Source organism: Lepidochelys kempii, chromosome 1, assembly GCF_965140265.1.
Source record: "Lepidochelys kempii isolate rLepKem1 chromosome 1, rLepKem1.hap2, whole genome shotgun sequence".
Lineage (NCBI taxonomy): Eukaryota > Metazoa > Chordata > Testudines > Cheloniidae > Lepidochelys > Lepidochelys kempii.
The window spans coordinates 258,328,722-258,351,107 of NC_133256.1; the positions used below are offsets into that span (position 1 = coordinate 258,328,722).

The 22,386-nt window shown below is 51.3% G+C and overlaps 1 protein-coding gene across 5 annotated transcripts in view; it reads left to right on the forward strand.

Annotated features, from left to right (window-relative positions):
- Nucleotides 1–22,386, forward strand: part of CACNA1I (calcium voltage-gated channel subunit alpha1 I) — a 125,293-nt gene that overhangs the window by 56,741 nt on the left and 46,166 nt on the right. For 4 of the 5 annotated variants that reach the window (XR_012156537.1, XM_073326853.1, XM_073326849.1 and 1 more), the window contains exons 7-8: nt 6,353–6,659; nt 9,259–9,662. Coding sequence is in view for 4 of the 5 variants with exons in the window: in XM_073326853.1 (XP_073182954.1) it covers nt 6,353–6,659; nt 9,259–9,662 (711 nt within the window). In the remaining variant the exon portion in view is untranslated. Of the gene's footprint in view, nt 1–2,457; nt 6,153–6,352; nt 6,660–9,258; nt 9,663–22,386 lie in introns of those variants that run through there. The other variant, XM_073326857.1, reaches the window with a different exon arrangement.

A 22,386-nucleotide genomic window follows, 5' to 3' on the forward strand; every position in this document is an offset into this window, starting at 1 on the left:
CTCATTCAAAATAAAGTGTTTCCACTTGGTGGGATGCGAGGCCTGGGGCCAAGGGGGAATTTCCATTGTGTTCTTTTACTAAATATTCGTCTTTGTTTTCTGACCTGTTGACCTCATTACACACTCACTAGTGTAGGAACAGAGTCCCCTGTGAGGGAAAAGAGAAATGGAAATGGCGAGGGAAAGCCATATCTTCAGCAAGAAGACAACAGAAAGCTGTCCCCTTTCCCAGTGGCACTGTGTACTGATGGGCTGAACCATGGGCTAGGGGAGAGCATGGATGCAGGGAGGTATTTTTTCTTTGAGGGGCTCTGTTTATGGTTGGGGGGAAGAAAAACCAAAGGATGGGTGTAGGTCTATCAGCCTCTTCAAATCTAATAGACTTTTAAAAATCTTGAGGCAGAATCCCTTAAAATGGTGGAACAGCCTCTCCCCACCCCACCCCCAAAATGGAAAGTGGTCTTCTGAAGTCTCCACCCTAGCACCCTTTGGTAGAACTCCCCTGTCACCTCAACAAGAGATGTTATGTCTGAAGCAGTTTGTCCAAGAAACAACTCCCAAAGGGGCAAACCAAACCCTCTGTGTTTTCTATGAGTTTGAAACAATTTTCTTTCCGTCGCAATTCATTCATTTCCCCACAGGAACACACATTTTGGCCCCTTTTTCACCTGAATAGCACCATTGATTTAACCATGTTTGTACAGTGTAACTAAGGACAGAATTTAGCCTTGTGTCCACATCTGCAATGTCCACTGAGGTGAGCAGGAGTTGTGCGTGCCGTTCTAAAGGCCGAATTTAAACGTGGGGGCTGGTTCCCTCTGAGTAAATTCAGATGCTCCCAAACTACCTGGATGCTACAGGTGAACATTCCATCTGTGGAAGAGGAGGTGTCTTGCCAATTCAAGATTAACTCGCAGTGATTTGAACTTAGTCTCTGCATTTGTACAGTCATCTGAAACCCTCAATTAAACACTCAGCCTGAGACTGTGCAGCTGAATGCCATTGATTTTTTTTTTCCTATGCACACCCCATTCATGATGGGTTTGCTTGTTTTTTGTTTTTTTTTTGGCAGGCACGTGCTCAGCACAAAGACCCAAGGCCAAATTAATTTCTGGGGTAATTCCATTGCCTTCAGTGGAATTATGCCAGGGATGCACTTGATCCCATGTCATCATTTCTGCTTGTGTAGGGTACCCTGTAGCAAGGGAGTAGTCTCAGCGCACCCCACCCCATGGCATGGCACTGCCATCACACCATCTCAGTGCCCCCTCTTGGGTCTCCAATCTATTCACATGCACTCAGAAGTTTTAATAACATTCCCCTTCTTGAGGTCTAATTTATTAGGACCTCACAAAACAAATACAGTTCCTCTGGCCCTTCCGTGCTCCAGCCCTTCCTTCCTTGGGTCTTCAGGCCCTAGCTCTCTCTCCACTCCCAAGCTCCCTTTGAGCAAGGAAGCTCTGCTGGTGCTACTCCAGGCCATGTGTCTCTTTGGGGAGACCTCCCTCTAGGTCTTTTCTAGCACTGGTCACTGGGCTCAGATTCCTTCTTTTGGGAAAGAGTCTCCACAGCCTGTCTTGGGACTATGCTATAATCCAGGCAGGCTTCCCCAACCCACCCTCATCCTAGTTCTACCAGAAGAACCTTCTCTACTTCCTCCCCACATAAGTCACACATGGCTCTCACTTGGGACAGCGCTAAGTGCACTTCTCTTTAATACTCAGCCAGTGGCCACGTGGCTCAGGCTCCAGGAGCCATTCCCAGCTTGATCTGGTGATCCTTCTCAGGACTTCCTGTTCTTAAAGGGGTCATGCCTTGGACAGGGCCGGCTCTAGGCACCAGCAAAACAAGCAGGTGCTTGGGGCGGCACATTTCTAGGGGCAGTATTCCGGCGCCGGCCACGCCACCCCTAGAAATGTGCCCCCGCCACCCCAGCTCGCCTCCGCCTGCTCCCCTGAGCGCGCCGCCGCCGTCACTCCACTTCTCCCCCCTCCCACCCAGGCTTGCTGCGTGCGAAACAGCTGTTTCGCGCAGCAGGCCTGGGAGGGAGGAGAAGCCGAGTGTCAGCGCTCTTGGGGGAGGCAGTGGTGGTGGAGCAGAGGTGAGCTGGGGTGGGGGAGCGGTTCCTTTATCTCCCCGTTACTTCCTGCGCTCCCCCCCACCCTCACTCACCTCTGCTCCGCCTGCTCCCCTGAACGCACTGCCCCTCCCTCGCCTGAGAGGGAGGGGGGAGAAGCGGAGGGGCGGCGTGTTCAGTTCAGGGGAGCAAGTGGAGCAGAGGTGAGGTAGGGCAGGAGGTTGCGGGGGGGGGGGAGCCACAGGAAGCAATCGGGGGGGCGGGGGAATGCGGCACACCCGGGGGATGAGACAGGGCCGGGGATTTGGGGAAGGGTTTGGGAAGGGGCAGAGTTGGGGCAGAGCTGGGGGTGGGGGGGCACAAAAAAAAGCGGGGGCTACCAAAAATTTTTTTGCTTGGGGAGGCAAAAATCCTAGAGCCGGCCCTGGCCTTGGAACAGGGTTGACTGACTCCCTCCCCTGCCAGCCCCCACTGCCTTTAAAGGAGACAGACCACTCTGTGAAATGCACCATTCACACTCAGTAAATAATAACCGTCAACCTCCTTGCCAAAGGCCTCGTGGGCAATATGTATGTGGTGAGTTAGGCACTTAACAGAAAAAAAGACCTCAGGTTCTTGAGGCCTGAAGCTGCTAGTTCGGAAATCAGAGTTGAGTCCAACGCACCCTTTGACTCTTCTCCTGTGTGTCCGTGGATTTTCCTGTTGTACTAAGAATAAAACAAACACATGCGCTCATATTTAATGACTTCAACAGAGTGGTTCATGAGTTGGTCGTCCAGTAGCTATATCCAGTCCTCCTCCTCCCCCTTCCTCTTGATTTTAGATGAGCCCATGGAGGAAGGACTGCTTTGCAGCACAGGATTAGGAGACGGGCGATCCGAGTTCTATTCATGACTCTGACACAGTCATACTTTGTGATCTTGGGTAAATCGCTTCACTTTTCTGTGCCGCAGTTTCTCCATCTGTAAGATGGGGATATGTCTTCTTTTTCCCCCCCTCCAGTTAGTTTGTGAGGTTCCTAGACAGCACCTTAGAAATGCCTATTAAAAAAAACAACAATTCTTCCCAAACTCCATGCTCTGATTCATTCCATATGAGGGGAGGGAGACAATGTAAATGGGAAAGTGTATGTGTGGTGTGGTGGGGAGGGCATGTGTGAAGGAGATTTGGACTCCCACTCACTCATCAATAAAAACAAGATGAGAGTATGAACTACCCAGAATCCTCTGAGGGAAAGGGATCTGTAGCAAACAGCAGTTTCCTTATTTTCTCTCCTCCTTCCTAGGCCACATAAAAAATCTGAAGGGCAGATGGGCTGAAGTGGGGGAGGGCTCTGTGGATGAAGGGGAATGGATTTAGAACTGCTTTGAAGGGCATTGAGAAGGCAGGGAGAAGCACTTTATTTTGAAACCGCATATATTGTCCTAATGCTGATCTGACCAGGAATGGCTTCATTTTTCAAAGGCTTATTTATATGTCAGCAGAGATGTCTCCCCTTTGAAATAGTAAAAGCCGCTGGATTGAATCTCATGATGGAACCTCTAGACACCTGTGTGTGTGTGAGAGCGAGAGCAAGTGAGTGTTTGGGGTGTGTGTGACTAGGTATGGGTAGTGAAGTGGGGATATCATCTATTCGAGTAGATGCTTGAACACTGTTCATAAACAATCCCCCCTGTTTCCTTTTCTGACTCAGGTAGATAGTGGAATTGGAGTAGGTGTTCTCCCCTTCACCTACCTGCCCTCTCCCCTCCCGTTAGGAGGATTTTGATTTTAATGACCCAGGAGAAGAGTTGCCAAACAGGATGAGTAGGAAGGTATTGGATACAGCTCTGTTGTATTCCTGAGCTGCATCAGAGATGCCGCCCTGGGAAGGAAGGACTAGTAGTTCTGCTAGTGGTCCTAAATCTAAAAAGGAATGTGATGGGAACACAGTGCTGGTGGTACCTTCAGAAGCCCTTCCAGTGGAGCATGGGAATCCAGTTCAGGTTTTTCTCCTTCTCTCCAGAGGGCTGCAGCCAGAGTCCACTCCAGGGGTACAGCAATCCAGTTCACGACCTTCTCTTCTTCCCGGGGGCCTACACCTAGGGTCCATTCCAGGGTCTCTCTGTAGGAATCTAGCTCAGTCTTCGGCACAGGTCGCATCCAGACTCCATTCCAGATGAATACAAAAATGCAGTCAGAGTTCTAAAACAATCCCTCTTTTTAGCACTGGCATATCACAGGTCACAACTCTGTGGAGAACAGATGCCAACCATGTTGTAACAGTGTTTAAAATGAGTGGTTAAAAGTCCTAGTGTGGACTGGATTTGCATTCCTGTTGAATTTCTATCCCCATCCCTGCAGTAAGGTAGTGATCCCATTGTGGAAATTCAGATTGATCCCACAATAGAGATACTTAAAACTAATATTGTGATTTTTATCCATACATCTCCAAGCATTCAGCATTATTGTCTCCATTTTAGGGATGGGAAAATTGAGGCATAGCTAGATTAAAGGAGATCTGCAAATGAATAAAATAGAGTGTTTGCCCTGCTCCTCCTGAGTCCTCGTGCTCGTGGTCTCAGGGCCGCATTCCAATTGGGGCTTTAGAGCTGCAGCCCAGGGCCCTGGGGCCCCGTTAGCCCAGGGCCCTGCAGCCCCTAAAGGCCCTGCATTCTGGGTGACCCTGCCTGGGCGGGGGAGGGGGGTGGCAGCTCCCAGAATCGCGGCCATGGGGGCAGTGCCGCACTGTGCGGAGCCACCTGCACCTGCCGTGCACCAAACAGGAGCTACCCCAGGTAAGTGCTCTGCATCCCCTGCCTGCCCTGGGCCTGAGGCTTCTCCCGCATCCTAACTCCCTCCCAGACCCCGCACCCCCACCTTGAGCCTCCTCCCGCATCCTAACTCCCTCTCAGACCCCGCACCCCCACCCCGAGCCCTCTCCCGCACCCTAACTCCCTCCCAGACCGTGCATCCCCAGCCCTGAGCCCCAGGAGGAGAATGGTGAAAAAAAGAATGAAAAATGCAGGGGGGGGGAGATAAGAGAGAATGCTCCCTCCATGTGTGGGGGAGAAGGCAAAAATGAAGCTGAGCACAGGGCCCCACTTACTCTAAATCTGCCACTGGAGGGAGGGGGAGGATGTGGGGAAGCTCCACCCTCCCCTCTCAGAAAGTCCTAAGTGCCGCCAAACAGCACCTGTTCTTCTGGGGGGAAGCTGCTGCTGTGCAAGGTGCTTCCTAGCGTCTTTGCCTGCCTCATTGCCTGCAGCGGGCTGTGCCTGTGTGGGGTAAGCCAGGGGCACCTCTCCACCACAGTACAGTACAGTACTGTACCGTATATAATGCATTTTGTCTGCCCCCCAAAATTTTCCTTGGAACTTCACCCCTCGCATTTACATTAAATCTTATGGGAAAATTGGATTCGTTTAACATCGTTTCACTTAACGTTGTAGTTATGTTCCTGAGGGGTTACTGTATTTAAAAAATGAAGGGTTCTGCTTGTTTTTTACGTTAGCAGTTGAGAGCTTGTCTAGACTGGAAGACTCTCGTGATTCGGGGACTAATGAAAGTAGGACATCAGATGAGCCAAGAGAGTGAATGTTGAGCAAGCAAGGCATTTTTGGTCAGACTTTTTAACGCTCTTCGTTTTTTATTTGTTTTTGTAAATATCTATTTGACTTCAGTGCCTAGTTAACCTTTTGGAGAAGAGCCCTCTTTGTTAAAGACTCAGCATCCCCATCTTTTCAATTAAGGCAAGAGAGTTAGCATCAAATACGCTCTGAGACCACCACCAAGTCCTCCAGAGGTACTAGGGAAAAGCAGGGATGACATTTCCAATTTTCCTAAACTAAAAACCAAGAAGGGAAAAGAAACCAAAACACTTCATTTGTACATCAAAAAGAAGAAAGCTTAGAGCAAAAGTCCAATTTTTATAAAAGCTTTTGCAGGTCACCTTTACATGACTTGCCCAAGGTCACACAGCAAATCAGTGGCAGAGTCAAGCATAGAACCCAAATCTCCTGACTCCCAGCCCAGTGTGCAAGCCACTGGGCCACATGGTGAAAATCACATCAAGGGAGTTGTCCTCAGAAACAAGGTAAGCCAGGCAAGGTTTCCTTTGAGGACTGAAGTCCCACCTTCTTGTGCAGAATCTCACCTATCTCTATTTTTTCCTTCTCTCTTTGTCCTGTTTTATTTTCCCCTTCCCCTTTTTTCCCTCTCCTGTCTTCCTCTTTGCCCCATGCTCTTTCTCTCTCTCCCTCTCTCACTTTTTTCCTCTTCCTTCATCGGTTGTAGGTGGGCTCTTTCTTCATGATCAACCTGTGCCTGGTGGTCATAGCCACTCAGTTCTCTGAGACCAAGCAGCGGGAGCACCAGCTGATGCAGGAACAGCGAGCACGGTACTTGTCCTCCAGCACCGTAGCCAGCTACACAGAACCAGGAGACTGCTACGAGGAGATCTTCCAGTACGTTTGCCACATCGTGCGCAAAGCCAAGCGTCGCACACTTAGCCTCTACAACAGCCTGCAGGACCGACGCCAGGGCCAGATGGAGTCAGGCTGTGCCAAGCTCGGTGTGAACGGGAAAGGACAGAGACGCTATAGTAAGAATCCCATGGGCAAAGCTGGAAATGCCAGTAGAGGAAGTGCAACAGCAGCTGGGAACTTCACCAACCTTGCAAAGGGCATGTGCCCCAAAAGCACAGAATTCAGAATTAATATTAGGCACTAGGAATTGGGCAGCAGCATGGGAGAGGCAGGCAATGCATCAGAATAGTAGCAGGTGTTTCTGGCAGGAATTGTGGGGGAAAGCCAGATCTAGCATTCCAGGGGCTGCTGAATGATAGGATTGGGAGGTATCAACAGGTGCTTGTAAAGGGTTCCAGATCTGGAATAGCAGAGGGTATTGCAAATTGGTTTAAGTGCATTAGCAGAGTGGGAGAGAGGGGAATTGAGCTGCTTAAGCAGACCCTCTGGGACCTCAAGATTAAGGAACAAAGGTATTGCAGATCAGGATTGAGGTGTTTTGGCAGTGAAGTGGTGGGGGGTGTCCCAGGACCAGAATAGAAGGGAATGCTGAAGTATACAGTTTTGAGGTGTATTGGCAGAATTGGGGGGAGGGGGGACAGCATAATTTTTGAAGGGCCAGGGAAAACATTTTTTGAATGTGTAAAATTAGACATGAGGTACAATTGTATAATTTAAATTGCAGTTCTAGTCTGAAGAGTGACAATAAAAATGGCTTTATGGGTTCTATGTTAATTGTCTCAAAGGCTTCCATATCAAGTGAGTTCAGTTTACGAGTGAACAGATAAAATTTCTAACTGCGAGCCTTGCAGGCTCAGCCTTTCACTTTTGCGCCTGTTCACCAATAATAAAGTTTCTGCAGTTGGCAATTTGTTGTAGCACTGGACTCTGACTCACTCTCGCATAGCTGTGTTGGTTCTGCAGAGCTAACAGGAGGAAAAAGGAATAAAAACTTAGGTCACTAAAGCCAACAGATCTGATCTCATACGCACAGTGTCATGTACGTAACTCCTCGCTTAACGTTGTAGTTTATGTTCCTGAAAAATGCTACTTTAAGTGAAACGATGTTAAGCGAATCCAATTTCCTCATAAGAATTAATGTAAATGGGGGGGGTTAGGTTCCACTGAAATGTTTTTCACCAGACAAAAGTCTATATATATATATATACACATATATACACAGTATAAGTTTTAAACAAACAATTTAATACTGTACACAGCAATAATGATTGTGAAGCTTGGTTGAGGTGGTGAAGTCAGAGGGTGGAAGAGGGTGGGATATTTCCCAGGGAATGACTTACTGCTAAACGATGAACTAGCACTCTACTGAGCCCTCAAGGGTTAACCCATTGTTAATGTAGCCTCACACTCTACAAGGCAGCATGAATGGAAGGAGGGGAGACAGCATGGCAGAGAGAGACAGAGAGACACACTGTGTGTGTGAAAGAGAGAGATGCATTGCCCCTTTAAGTACCCGACTCTAAGTACATTGCCTTTTTAAGTAGATCAGCAAGTTGAGACAGCAGCTCCTACCGAGCAAGCTCCCTCCATTCTGAGCCCTGTCCTGTCCCCCACCCCACTCTGTGGAGATGGGGTAAAGTAGCGGGGGGCAGGAGCAGGGGGGAAGGGGACACCCTGACATTAGCCCCCCTCTTCTCCTCCGCCCCTGCACAGCAAGTAGGAGGCTCCAGGGAGCAGCTCCAAGGCAGAGGGCAGGAGCAGCACACAGCAGTGGGGGGAGGAACAGCTGAACTGCCGGCAATTGACAGCCTGCTGGGCCGCTGCCGCACAGGGAACTTAGGGGAGCGGAGAGCTGATGGGGGGGCTGCTGGCCCACCCTGGTTCCAAGCCCCCACCAGCTAGCTGCAATGGGCTGCTTCTTCCTGCAAGCAGCGGACAAAGCAGGAGCCTACCAACCAATGTTATACGGGAGTGTTGTATAAAAAGATCTTCTATACTTTCCACAGTATGCATCCGATGAAGTGAGCTGTAGCTCACGAAAGCTTATGCTCAAATAAATTGGTTCGTCTCTAAGGTGCCACAAGTACTCCTTTTCTTTTTGCAAATACAGACTAACACAGCTGTTATTCTGAAACTTTAAACGAGCATGTTCTCTACTTGATCAGCAACGAAACAACATTAACTAGGACGACTTTAAGTGAGGAGTTACTGTATAAAGTAATGCCATTTTCAAAGTCACTCTTCTGGCTCTTTAAGATGCTGTCAAAGGGTTCCTAAATCAGGGGGCCCAGTTCTGCCTTTAGGCGCTCCATATGCTCTCATTGATTTTAAGGCCAGAAGGGATGACTGTGATCATTTCGTCCAATCTCCTGTGTGACACAGGCCATAGAATTTCACTCCCTGATTCATGCAGCGGAGGAAATAATTCTTCCCTACGGTGTGAGGGAATAATGTTGAGCCTAATCACTTGTGGCTGAACTAGAGTGTATGTTTTACAGAGGCATCCAATCTCAATTTAAAGACTCCAAATGATGATGAATTTACCACTTCCCTAGATAAGCTGTTCCAGTCTTTAATCACCCCCACTGTTAAAAAGTCTGGCTTTCCACTTTCGGTGCCTTCTTGCTATTTAAGCACACAAGTGGTGCATTGATTTGTATGCCTTATTTGAAAATTGAGCCCTGTTCCTTTAATTGTAATGATTTCTTTCCCCAGGGCATTGCCGGAAACACAACTCTCTCGAATACACTCCTCATGCCCTCGTCCAGCCCATTGCTATGACCCTGACCTCTGACCCCAACAACTGCCCCAGATGTCACAGAGTGCAGCATGAGGCAGCCCGGAGGCTCTCCATCCTGGACAGTGCTGATTCGGACCAGGAGGAAGGAGGGGCTGGCAAAGAGCAAGGAGAAGGAAGAAGAGGAAGCAAGGGTGCCACAGATCTGGAGAAGGAGGAAGAGGAGGGGGAAGAGGGCGGATGGCTGAGGCTCTGTAGTGACCTGTGGCGAGAAGTGAGGGTCAAACTAAGGGGGATTGTGGACAGCAAGTACTTCAACCGTGGGATCATGATAGCCATCCTAGTAAACACCATCAGCATGGGCATTGAGCACCATGAACAGGTAACACACCCTTGTGGGGAAGTGGGCACCTTAAACCCTATCGGCCAGAATAATATCTGGCAACTTAGAATGGGGAAGGGGGTTAAGGGGGGGGCTTTGGCACTTTTGGTTGCCTGGGGTAGAATCAGGCAGCATGGGCCTGCCGAACCACATGGTCTAGACCTGAGCTGTATCCAGTGGTGGGTCTCCTTAGGCAGCATCCAAAGTTAAATGACCCAGTGAGGACCTGAGGAGAGGCTCTTGACTCACTTCCTCTTGACATTAAATCTCTCCTCTCCCTCCTGTTGTGTTTATTGAGTGCCAACAGTGCGCTCAATGTTGTATAAATATCTTAAGGAGACACAGACCCTGCCCCAAAGAGCTTACAACCTAGCAGAGGTGGAGACAAAACAGTTTGGACACAGGTGACAGTGCATGGGGTCCCATCATGGGTTTGAGATGGAGTAAGGACCGTGCGGGGGATATCCTGTGCCTGCTTCTGCACTCAGTCATGTTGGCCATGGCCATCTCCCTCCCTCATCTGTTTCATCCCCTACTTTTCTTTCTCTCTTTGTCTCCTCTTTCCCTCTCTTTTCTTTTCCCTTGTCTTTTCCACTCCCCCATCTCTCTCCCTCATTTCTCTCTTCATTAGCTGACTGAATCCTTAGTCTGTTTGGTTTAGTTTAATGTGCTCTCTAGGGATGTCACAGAGACTTCACCAGCATCTGAATTCAAATCCATCCGCTAGCTAGTCTTTCCAGCTTAATTAAGAGAAGCACAAGCACAGTCTATCTGTGGAGGACTGAGGAAAGCTGGTAAGTCTTGTGGTCTTCCCATTCCCTTTGGGGGCCCTGAGCTGGTCTGTAGGTCTGGCAGCATCAATTGGCAGGTGGATCATGACACGGAAAGCAAGTATCTATCTAGGTACGTGTATAGCTGTCATCACACTAGTCTCCAAGCACCTCACAGTCATTAATGGATTTTATCCTAACAGCATGCCTGTGAGGTAGAGAAGGGTTATCATCCCCTTACGGATAGGGAACTGAGGCACCGGGTAGATTAAGTGCCCTGCCCAAAGCCACACAGGAAGTCTCTGACTGAGCCATGAATTGACCTCCAAGGCTCCTCAGTCCTCGTCCAATACCCTATCCACGAGACTGTGTTTCCTACCCTCGCCTAGCCCTCTGATAGGAGTAGGAGTAGCCACAGTTTGATCCCAGAGTAAAAACTGCTCTGGGCACCTCAGTCCCCAAAAAATGCTGTTGAGCTGCAGGGAGCTCAGAGGCGAGCAATATAAATTACCAGGAGATGGAAGGGGCTGAATCATGAGAAAAGATTAAAAGAGCTGAATCTGTACCACTTAGCTAAGCTATGACTAAGGGGTGAGGCACAGGACAACATGATCACTGGCCACAAGTGTTCAAAGGGTGTAAACCCCAGTCAGGGAAAGGAATTGTTCAGGGTCATTGGAGGGGGTATGACTAGGAGCAACGGAATGAAATTTAGCAAAGGAAAATCTGAGGTGGAGATAAAGAATTCTTTCTCAAGATTCTTGGCTTATCAGCTCTTCAGGGCCATATCGTCCTGTGTATTGGTACAGCACCCAGCACAATGGGTTCTTCTTCGAGTGATTGCTCATGTGTATTCCACAATAGGTGTCTGTGCTCGCCATGTGCACCGGTGCCAGAATTTTTTCCCCTAGCAGTACCCGTAGTGGGGAGCGCCCCCCGCGACCCCTGCAGTGGCGCCTGCCTGGCACGGTATAAGGGGAGCTGTGTGCTCCCCCTCCCTCAGTTCCTTCCTGCTGCCAGTGAAGGTGCATCAGAACTGCTCTGCTCCAGCTTTGCTGTAGCTCATCCCCAGAACTGTTCGTTCGTTCACTGTTAGTACCTGTAGTTAGTTAGCTGTTTAGTTAGTTTAGTCAGTAAGTGAGCCCGGGCCGGGGCATGCCCTGCGCCCCGGGGTTTAAGTCATGTGGCTCTTGCAGGCGTTCTATACCAAGAAGTGACCCGCACGCAGATTGTTTGTGCTGCTTGGGAGAAACCCATATCAGCGAACGGTGCAAGATTGCAAGTCATTTAAGCCTCGGACCAATAGAGAAAGGGACATTAGGCTCCGGGCCATCCTGATGGAGTTGGCGCTGACCCCGACCTGGGCACGCCGCTCCGAACAGGTAACCGGCACCACGGCATCGGTATGCGGCAACCCTCTGGTGCCATCGACCAGTCGGCACCACTTCCCGTCAACGGGGCACACCAAGAGGGCCAAGAAGACTCCCTCTTCTCAGCAGCACCAAAGGAAGTTTGGGACAGAGTCTAGGCCCATGTCAGGCAGTCCTCGATCCCCACCGGGACCCAGGCCTCCAATTCACGTTGAGCGGAGTAGCCCAGCCCCTTTGGAACAGGCCTCTCCGGATATCCGGATGCCGTCCATGCCTGAAACCCTCTAGGCGGCCTGGGACGTTATGTCCATGCCGGTGCCCGGGGCTCTGCCGATGTCAGCCCCGTGCTCCAGAGGCAAGCCACCACTGGGATCTCCACAGTCGCCTCTGGCCTGGTACCGGTCTCGGTCAAGAGACCCCAATTACCACCCAGCAATCACTCGGGGCAGAGTCCAGGTGGATTGCCCTCGACGCTGACCAGACTCTGGCTGGGTTCCATCTGGCTGGGACTCGCAGCACCGCTCGTCCTCAAGGAGCGAATATCGGCGGGACTGCGGCAGGCGTCGCCATTGGTCCTCGTCTCGGAGAGGGTACTGCAGTCGATCATGGCACGGTCGTCGATGCCGTTCCTGCTCGGACTCCCGCTCCAAGTCTCCACCAAGACATCGCAGCCCCGGGCGTCAATTGCCGGCGTTTCGCGGTCATGGGTCTGCCCATCAAGGCCGTTCGTGGAGCAGCTGTTACCGCTGGTACCAGTCCTCCACGTCGAGATCGCAGTCCCATGGCTGTCATAGATCCCGGCACCGCTGCTCCTCCCAGTCCAGAGACAGCAGCAGATCTTACCCCAGCCTGGTCTCCATTTGTAGCCGTCCTTCGATGGGCCAGGCCAGCCAACCCAACAGTCGGCCCCACCGGTGCCACAGCAGATGCAGTGGCACCAAGCGTCGTGGCCGGCCTAATGGTACCAGTGGGCACCGTGGCCTCCGGCGCAGCCCCTGGTGGGAGCTCGCTCGGTGGCCAGAGCTTCAGAGGCACCGTCAGCCTCCCTCTCCAGACCCCTGAGAAAGGAGGCAGTGGGACATGCGTCCTCGGCACCATGCCTGGAGTCCAATCAGGTGGTGGACCCTCCAGTGCCGACCGACACCCAGAGCACTGCACTGGCCTCTTCGCCCTGCCCGGAGGAGGTGATTGCGGCCCTGCCCCCCTCCGTCCGGCAGGAGGACTTCAGGGCCCACCTTCTTAAAGAGGGTGGCAGCAAGCCTCCACCTCCAGGCAGAGGAGATGGAGGAGCCCTCAGACTCCCTGTTTAACGTGTTGTCCCCTTCGGCACCGGGTAGGGTGGCCTTGCCTCTCCATGAAGGGGTGGCTAAGATTTCAAATGCTGTGTGGCAAACACTGGCCTTGTTGGCCCCCATCTCTGAAAGGCGGAACACAAGTACTTTGTACGCGCTAAGGGGCATGAGTACTTGTATACCCATCCGGAGCCCAACTCCCTGGTGGTCAAGTCAGTCAACCACAGGGAACAGCAGGGTGAGCCAGCCCCGACCCCAAAGAACAAAGACTCTCGGAGACTGGACTCTTTCGGAAGGAAAGTTTAGTCATCTTCAAGCTTCCAGTTACGAGTGGCAAACCATCAGGCTCTCCTGGGCCGGTATGAATTCAATCTGTGCGGCTCCCTGCTCAAGTCCAGGAGCACGATAGGAAGAAGTTCAAGGCGCTAGTGGAGAAAGGGGCAGCAGCCGCTAGGGCATCCCTGCAGGTAGCCTCGGATGCTGTGGACATTGCCGCACGATCAGTGGCCTCCGCGGTGTCCATGAGACGGGCTTCATGACTCCTGTTCTCTGGGCTGTCCAGTGAGACGCAGTCTTCCATGCAAGATCTCCTGTTTGACGGGAAAGCTCTGTTTGCAGAGGAAACAGATACAAGGCTTCATGACATGAAAGACTCCAGCACGACCCTCCAGATTCTGGGCCTCTATGTCCCAACTCCAGCAAAATCTAAGTTCAAGCCGCAGCAGACTCCTGCCAAGGCCGCAGCGGGACAATAAGAGATGCCCTCAGAGGCAGTCTTGGCCTGCCCCCCAGCCTGGATCCTCCAAGGGCAAGCAGATGGAGAAAAAGCGTTTTTGACAGGACACTCGGGGGCACCCCACCAGTCCTCATCAGAGATCCACCCCCAATAAAGCTTCCCTTCTCCAAGCGGTTGTGTGCTTTCCTCCTGGAATGGTTGCGGCTAACCTTGGACCGATGGGTCCTCAACTCCATCTCCTGGGGTTACACCCTCCAGTTTATTTCCTCCCCACCCAACCACCCCCCACCCTCATACCCCTTGGGGGATCCCTCGCACGAAGCTCTGCTCGAGCAGGAGGTGGGGCGGCTCCTAGGTCTAGGGGCAATAGAGGTAGTGTCCAAGGAGTTCATGGGCAAGGGGTATCACTCCCGTTATTTCCTTATCCCGAAGGCCAAAGGGGGGCTCAAGCCCATCCTAGACCTCCGAGGTCTGAATCAGTACATGGTGAAGCTCAAGTTCTGCGTGGTCTCCCTGGCCTCCATCGTCCCCTCCCTGGATCCCGGGGACTGGTACGCTGCCCTCGATCTACAGGACGTGTGCTTCCACATCCACATATTCGAGGGGCACAGGCGCTTCTCCGTTTCGTGGTGGGACAGAATCACTACCAATTCACGGTTCTCCCGTTTGGTCTGTCCACTGCCCACAGGGTGTTTACAAAATTCATGTCAGTGGTAGCGGCCTTCCTCAGACAGCGGGGGTCCAGATATTTCCCTATCTGGACGATTGGCTTGTCAAGGGCACCTCCCGGTCGCAGGTGTGGGATCACGTGGCGCTCCTCCTGTCCACATGCACCGCCTGTTGGGCCTGTTGGTAAACAACACCAAGTCCACGTTAGTCCCGGTCCAACTCATAGAGTTTATTGGGGCGCTCCTGGACGCAGTGTCAGCCAGGGTCTCTATGCCACCAGACAGATTTGAGACCCTGAAAGGTTTCATCGACTCGGTCACAAGGCTGCCGGTGACAACAGCCAGGGTTTGCCTACAACTCTGGGGTCACATGTCGGACATACGTGGTCCGTTATGCCAGACTCAGGATGAGGCCCCTCCAGCTCTGGTTGACCTCAAATTTCTCCCAGGCCACAGACAGGATGGACAAGGTCCTCACCATGCCAGACTCTGTGATCACCTCCCTACGGTGGTGGTCCATCCCAAACAACATGCTCCAAGGGGTCCCATTCAGGGACAGGGGTCTGTTGTTGGAGCTGGTGTCCGATGCATCGGACCTGGGTTGGGGGGCCCATGTGGGGAACTTTCAGACCCAAGGCCTGTGGTTGGCTCAAGACCTGACCTTGCATATAAACATCAAGGAGCTCAGGGTGATTCAGCTGACGTATATGTCCTTCCGCTCGCACCTGGAGGGCAAGGTACTCAGGGTCCTCACGAACAACATGGCTCAATGTTCTATATCAACAGGCAAGGCGGGCCTGATCCTCTGCCCTCTGCCGCGAAGCCCTCAGGCTGTGGGACTTCTGTATAGCCCACGACATCCACCTGAAAGCCTTCCACCTACCGGGCGCCCAGAACAAGAGGGCGGATCGCTTGAGCAGGGACTTTTCCTCACAACACAAGTGGTCCCTGCACCCAGAAGTGGCCCACCGGCTCTTCCAAAGGTGGGGAACTCCCCAGGTGGACCTGTTCGTGACTTGGCAGAACTGGCAATGCCCCCGGTTCTGCTCCAGGGGGAGCCTGGGGAGGGGCTCTATGTCCGATGCCTTTCTCCTGTCCTGGTCAGGCCGGCTTCTCTATGCCTTTCCCCTGTTCCCTCTAATCAGCAGGGTCCTGGAGTAGATAAAGACAGACAAGGTCTGGGTCCTCCTGATTGCCCCGGTGTGGCCCAAGCAGCATTGGTATGGGACCTTCACGGGCCTGGCGGTAGCTCCGCCGTGGCCATTGCCACTCTGCCCGGACCTGCTCTCTCAGGACCAGGGCCACCTCCTCCACCCCAACCTGGTGACTCTTCACTTCATGGCATGGCTGCTCAGTGATTAGGTGGAGAGGAAGGGACGTGCTCAGAGCAGGTTCAGCACATCCTCCTCAAAAGTAGATGGCTCTTCACTTGCCGCGCTTATTTGGCAAAGTGGTCCCAGTTTTCTAGGTGGGTGGCGGACCAGGGTGTCTCCCCAGTGACTGCCCCAATCCAACTTATACTTGATTACCTCCTCCACCTGAGGGCCCAGGCCTGGCGCCCTTGTCAGTCAAGGTGCACCTGGCAGCCATATCGGCCTTCCATCCGCTGGTGCAAGGGCACACGGTATTTTCCCATGCTATGGCTGGCTGGTTCCTTAAGGGTTTGGACCTTCTTTTTCCGTATTCTAGACCCCCGGTCCTGCAGTGGGACCTAAACCTGGTGTTGGCTCGTCTCATGGGGCCCCCATTTGAACCACTGGCCACGTGCTCCTGGTTTCACCTCTCGTGGAAGGTGGCCTTCCTGGTTGCAATCACGTCGGCCAGGTGAGTCTCAGAGCTGAGGGCCCTGACCTCTGAGCCACCGTACACGGTCTTTCATAAAGACAAGGTCCAGCTCCGTCCACACCCCGTGTTCCTCCCAAAGGTGGTCTCCGACTACCACATGGGTCAGGACATTTTTCTATGGGTCCTCTGCCCCATGCCTCACGTGTCCAGTAAGGAGCGCCATCTCCACACGCTCAATGTGCATTGGGCTCTGGCTTTCTACCTCAAGAGGACCAAGCCATTCAGAAAGTCCTCGCAGGTGTTCATCACCTCGTCTGAGCTTGTGAGGGACCAGCCGATTTCCACTCAGCGGCTTTCCAATTGAATCACTTTGTGCATCTGTTCCTGTTATGAGCTGGCGGGTGTCCCCCCCAACCCATTGTGAGGGCACACTTGTCTTGGGCGCAGGCCTTGTCGGCTGCCTTTGTGGCCCACGTCCCCATCCAGGACATTTGTAGGGCCGCCATGTGGTCTTTGGCTCACACATTCACCTCGCACTATGCGATTGTCCCCCAAACCAGGGATTTCGCCGGGTTCGGCAGAGCTGTCCTCCGTCCTGGGAACTTGTGAACTCCTACCCACCTCCAACAGATATAGCTTGGAATCACCTGTTGTGGAATACACATGAGCAATCACTCGAAGAAGCAAAGACAATTAGCTTTTCTGTAACTGGTGTTCTTTGAGATGTGTCGCTCATGTCTATTTCACATCGCGCCCTCCTTCCCCTCTGTCGGAGTTGTCTGGTAAGAAGGAACTGAGGGTGGGGGGAGTGTGCAGCTCCCCTTATACTGCGCCAGGCAGGCGCCACTCCAGGGGTCCCGGAGGGCACTCCCCCCTATGGGTACTGCTAGGGGAAAAACTTCCGGCACCGGTACACATGGCGAGCATGCACACCTATTGTGGAATAGACCTGAGCAACACATCTTGAAGAACGCCAGTTACGGAAAAGGTAACTGTCTTATCCTCACTGTGGCTTCTGGGTGTTACCATAATATAAATAATAAATACTGTTAATAATACCTTCCTGAAGTGAGATTTATTAAACTATTGACTGATCTGCCCAGGGTACTGATGGAGACCCCATCTCCTAAGTTGTCTAAAAGTGACTAAGACAAAGAATTGTGAAGTGCTGAATTGGATGTGGGATGGAGATTGGACTACATGTGACCAAATTTCCATCTGTAATTTCTATGATTCTCCAGTTATTGTTGGGTTACTTTGATGTAATTTACAAATATGACCAGACTAGAGAAATCTCTCTATTATATTTATAAGGTACTTATCATCCTGATATCTGAGTACTGATACATGGGGCTGGTCTTATGATCCCACAGGGAGTCACCCCAGTAAGATTTCTGCATAGTTGCCAATTTAGACATGGGGGGAGAAATTCCCTCTATGGACAGGTCATCTGATACACTACAGGTGTTCTTGGACCTCCTTCTGAAGCATCTAGTACTGGTCCCAGTCAGAGAGAGAATATTGGACTAGATGGACCCTAGGGTCTTATCCAGGATAGCAATTCCTTTGTTCAAGTAAGGAAATGTGTGGTGGGGGGAGTCAAGACCAAACAGCTGCTCTCCTTCATCCCAGCTCCATCATCTGATCATTAAGGGGGGGCTCCAAATGAAATCAGCTTCCCTCAGCATAAAGGTGGACTACATTGTTTCACAGATCTGCTTAATCCTAGTAGGGAGAGAGGGTTCACTGCTGTGGGAATCTGAATCAGATAGTTTCATGGAGTTGGAAAGAAATCCAGATTCAGGATAGACAAACTAGTTCTGAGACAAGAAAAAGTGGCCCGAACCATGACATCCACCCCCCCGCACCCCATTCACATCTGACTGCTTCCTTCCCCCTCCCCTACTTGGGCCCAAACACTCCATACTTAGGAAAAGTTCCATTTAAGTGTTTTTCCCCAGTGCTCATGTGTGAGACTTGTGCATGCTCTGGGCTGGCAATCCTGTGTGCGAGAGAGAAAACAGGCTTCTGTGCTGGGGAGGTTTCTGATACTTTCTGCTTCTGGCTAGGCAGGAGATGGTGTGAATCCAACCCATGTGCTGAATTAATTTTGTTATGTGCACCAATATGGAGGTGATGTGTCACATATCACCTTCATATTGGTGCACGTTAGAAAATTCATGTGGTAGGCGTGGGGCCGAGGGGTTTGGAGTGTGGGAGGGGGCTCAGGGCTGGGTCAGAGGGTTGGGGTGTGGGGGGTGACAGCTCCGTCTGGGGGTGTGGGCTCTGGGGTGGGGCCGGGGATGAGGAGATCAAGGCTGAGGCAGAGGGTTGGGGTGGGCGGCTTCAGCTGGGGGCTCTGGGGTGGGCCTGGGGGATGAGGGATTTGGAGTACAGGCTGCCCCGGGGCTGCGATGGGGAGAGAGGACTCCCCCAGCTTTCTCTCCCCGCAGCAGCACCTCAGCTTCGGGGAAGAGGTGCCTCTCCCTGGCACGGCAGGTCCAGGCTGGGGCTGAGTTGTGGTCATGGGAGAGGTGCCTGTCCCATGGCTGTGGCAGGTCCAGTCCAGGCTAGGTTGTGGCCAGGGGAAGGGTGCCTCTCCCACGGCTGCGGCAGGTCCAGGCCAGGCTGGGTTAGGTTGGGTTGGGTCAGGGCTGGGGAAGAGGAATCTCTCCCCGCTGCAGCCCTGAGCGCCTGCATGGCACTTAATAGGTGGCCATGCAGCTTAGAGGGAACTTAGGTGTGAATTGCAGACCTTTTGTCATGGCTTTGTCAGTTTTACTAACTCTGGAAAGAGCCAGGAAGCCTGGAAATGACTCAAGAAGGAAAGTGGAACCATGTTTTTGTTAAACCTCAAAAAAAGTAGTGGGGAAAGAATGGTGGGCTGCTATTTATTTGATTCAAAGCAGTTTTCTACAACCCGGCATAAACCAGTTGGTTGTGGTTATTTGTGTGGGAGCAGCCGGAAGGAGAGTGATTAGCTTCCTTTCAGCCTCCCCCCCTCCTTCAAGATTACCCTTCCTCTGCCAGAGAGAAGCTCCCTCCTCCCCCCCCACACACACACTCTGCCCCAGCCAACAGCTGTGTCCACTGTCAGTCATAGTTAAGCTGAAAACACATGATGGTATTGCTAGTCCCAGATGGTTGGAAACTCTCTTGGAGGATGGGGGCCTCTAGCCCCACCAATAGCACCTTGGGCTCAACGCTAATGGTTCTTTTCACTCTGGCTAATTATCTGTCTCTCCAGAAATAGCTGCAATGCAGGGTCTGTCTCTGCTCTAGGAGTGTGTTGCCTCAGGCCTCATGGATCCAGCTGGCTCCTCTCCCTCCCTTTATCGCCTTTTTTTTAATTTTTCCACTTCGTCTTTAATCTTTCTTTGTATCACTTTTTCTCTTCCTTTCTGTCCTCTCTCTTTTCTCTCCTACTCTTTACCATCTCTCCTTCTTCCTTTTTTCGGCGGAATGGAACTGTTTTGTTGTTTCCTCTTTCCTTTTCTCCCCTTATCTCACCCTTCCTATTCCCTCCCCCCTCATCCCTGCCTTTCCCTTCCTCCCTACCTGCCCCTCTCTCTAGGAAGAATGGTTGGGGGAAGGAGGAGATTGATGGCCCATTAGAAAAAGATTAACAGGTGTGGGCTTGACTAGAGAAACAGATGTCAGGGAGGGGAGGAGGGCTGGAGAGAACAGGTAACCTTTTCCTTAAGAGAGATGCAAGCATGACTTTTAAAACATCAGTTGCGCCCTACAAGACAGTGAGAGAGCAGATGTGTGGACAGAACAGAGCAGGCTAATCCACCATTATACCCTGTTGTCTTTTTACATTCTTCATCCGCATTGACATAATCATTTGATTCATGCTGAAATTGGCGTCTCTGTTTAGCATATGGGCATCTCATTCCCTGCTAGTGTCATTACTGCCTGGCTTTGAGGTTATCTTCATCTCTCTCCTCCCCGTGCTCTCTCTTTGTCTCTCTCCCTAGTTTTTCAGGACCCGTTTTGTTATTCAAATGTAATTATGGATGAAAATTGAGCCTCCCTGTTTTTTATTTTGATTTTAGAGAAACCAGCAGGGTATAAAATTCTGTGGCATGGGGAGAGCCTGCAATTTCCCCTTCCCCCAGCCAGAATGAAATCAAAACCAGGTCCTAGTGAAGAAGGGGAAAGGTAGAGGTGCTGAGGAGAGAAAGGATTGAGTGAAGAAGTGGTTTTGGGTCAGCATGTGTCAAATACGAGACAGGCACATGGATGGTTGGGGTTGGGGGGCTGGCTTCAGGAGCTGGAATGAAAGCTCAGTTAGAAAAGGACATGGAGGGGACAGTTGTGATGGGCTGGACCCCCTGGGATGTCACCTGGTATGCTGGGACACCACTGAGTCAGACTGTTCTGCCAGCCTGGGCCCCCTTTTACCTGGTCTTGCTGGGGTAGACTCCCCAGCCTTTCCCAGCCAAGCACACAGGCAGGGCCACATCCAGCTGCACAGAGAGACAGAGTCTGCTCTGGGAAGGCTCAGTTTAAAGGGCTTGCCACAGCACACATATGTCCACCCCTCGCCCCCGCCTTGGAGTACAAACCCAAAATTATATGAAATTCACCTCTTCTCTCAATGTGGCAGAGGGTATGCACAACTCCTCACCCCACCCCCCAGTTAGAAATCACATAAACTGGGTTATATTAGAAACCAGAAATAAATTTATTAACTATAATAGGTGTATTTTAAGTAGTTAAGGAGGTAGCAGACAGAACAAGGCAGATTACTAAGAAAATAAAAAAGAGCATGCAAACTAAGCTTAACACACTAAAGAAACTGGTTACATGTAAGTTCTTCCTAAATGTGGTTCTAATCTTCTTCACAGGCCAGATACCCTTCCAGCCTGAGTCCAGTTCTTTCTTTCCCCCAGTTCAGTCTTAGTTGTTTCCAGCAGTCATCTTGGGTGGCGTAGCAGGGGAGAACTGACTACCTGGATTACCTCACTCCCCACCCTTAAATAGGATTTGCATAAAGCACGAGTCCTTTGTTTCCCAGTTTGACACCCCTTCCCCCCCCCCAGCTTCTTGTGGAAAAGTACAGAATTCAAGCTGGGTTCCAGTATCAGGTGACATGGTCACATGACTCTGTAGGGCCCCTGTAGCCATTCTTCAGAGGCTGACCCACAGGTTCACAGGAAGACGAAGCTCTTTTACAGTCCATTGTCACTTGCTGATGGGCCATCAGCACTCTCCAGGCTTTCATTGTTGTACCTCAAGTGTTAGCAGGGAGCGTCATGCAAAAGTAACATAGTTGAAATATAGATACATAGTCAATATTCCTAGCTTCAGATACAGAAATGATACAAGCATACAAATTGGATAATCACATTCAGTAAATGATAACCTTTCCAATGATATCTTACACGAGCCATCGTGTATAAAGTATATCTCAGTTATGTCATATTCATATCATAAGCATATTTCCATAAATAATATGCTTTGGGGTGGGTGACTGGCTTCAGTAACTGGAATGAGAGCTCAGTTAGAAAAGGACATGGAGGGTACGGTGACTTGGGAGCAGGCTCCAGTCCATTAATTTACTTGGGATAAGAACAATCAGAGTTGGATTCTTGTGCCTCCTGAAGTGGACTCTGGGTGCAGCCCATGGGAGGAGGCAGGAGGGAAAGAACCAGAACTGTATTACTGTGTGTGTGAGCACCCCTCCCCCCAATGTACTGCTGGTACAGCCTGTGGGGAAGGGAGGAGACCCCATTATTTTCTTAATTTAAGTACCTTTCCTTTAAAAGGACAGTAACCCTGCCCTTGTCATCATCAATAAAAAAGTGAGTCAATGAGTCTCCTCCGCATGGGGCCCCATGGGGCAGTGCTCACTTCAGTGGAGAACATTTGCTTAGACCTGGATGCAGTCCCCGTCTCCTTTCCCAATGGGCTCCCCCGCCTGTCCTCTCTTATCACCACCAGGGGGCGCCAGCAGTCTCTCTGTCACTAATTTTGTGTTATGTCAGAAGTATGACCTGGCATTTATGGGTAGCTCAGCCCCACAGAGGAAAGAGGCCAAGTGGATCTGTGATGGACACCCAATGTGTAGGGGCCTGTGTACACCAGAGAGTGAATG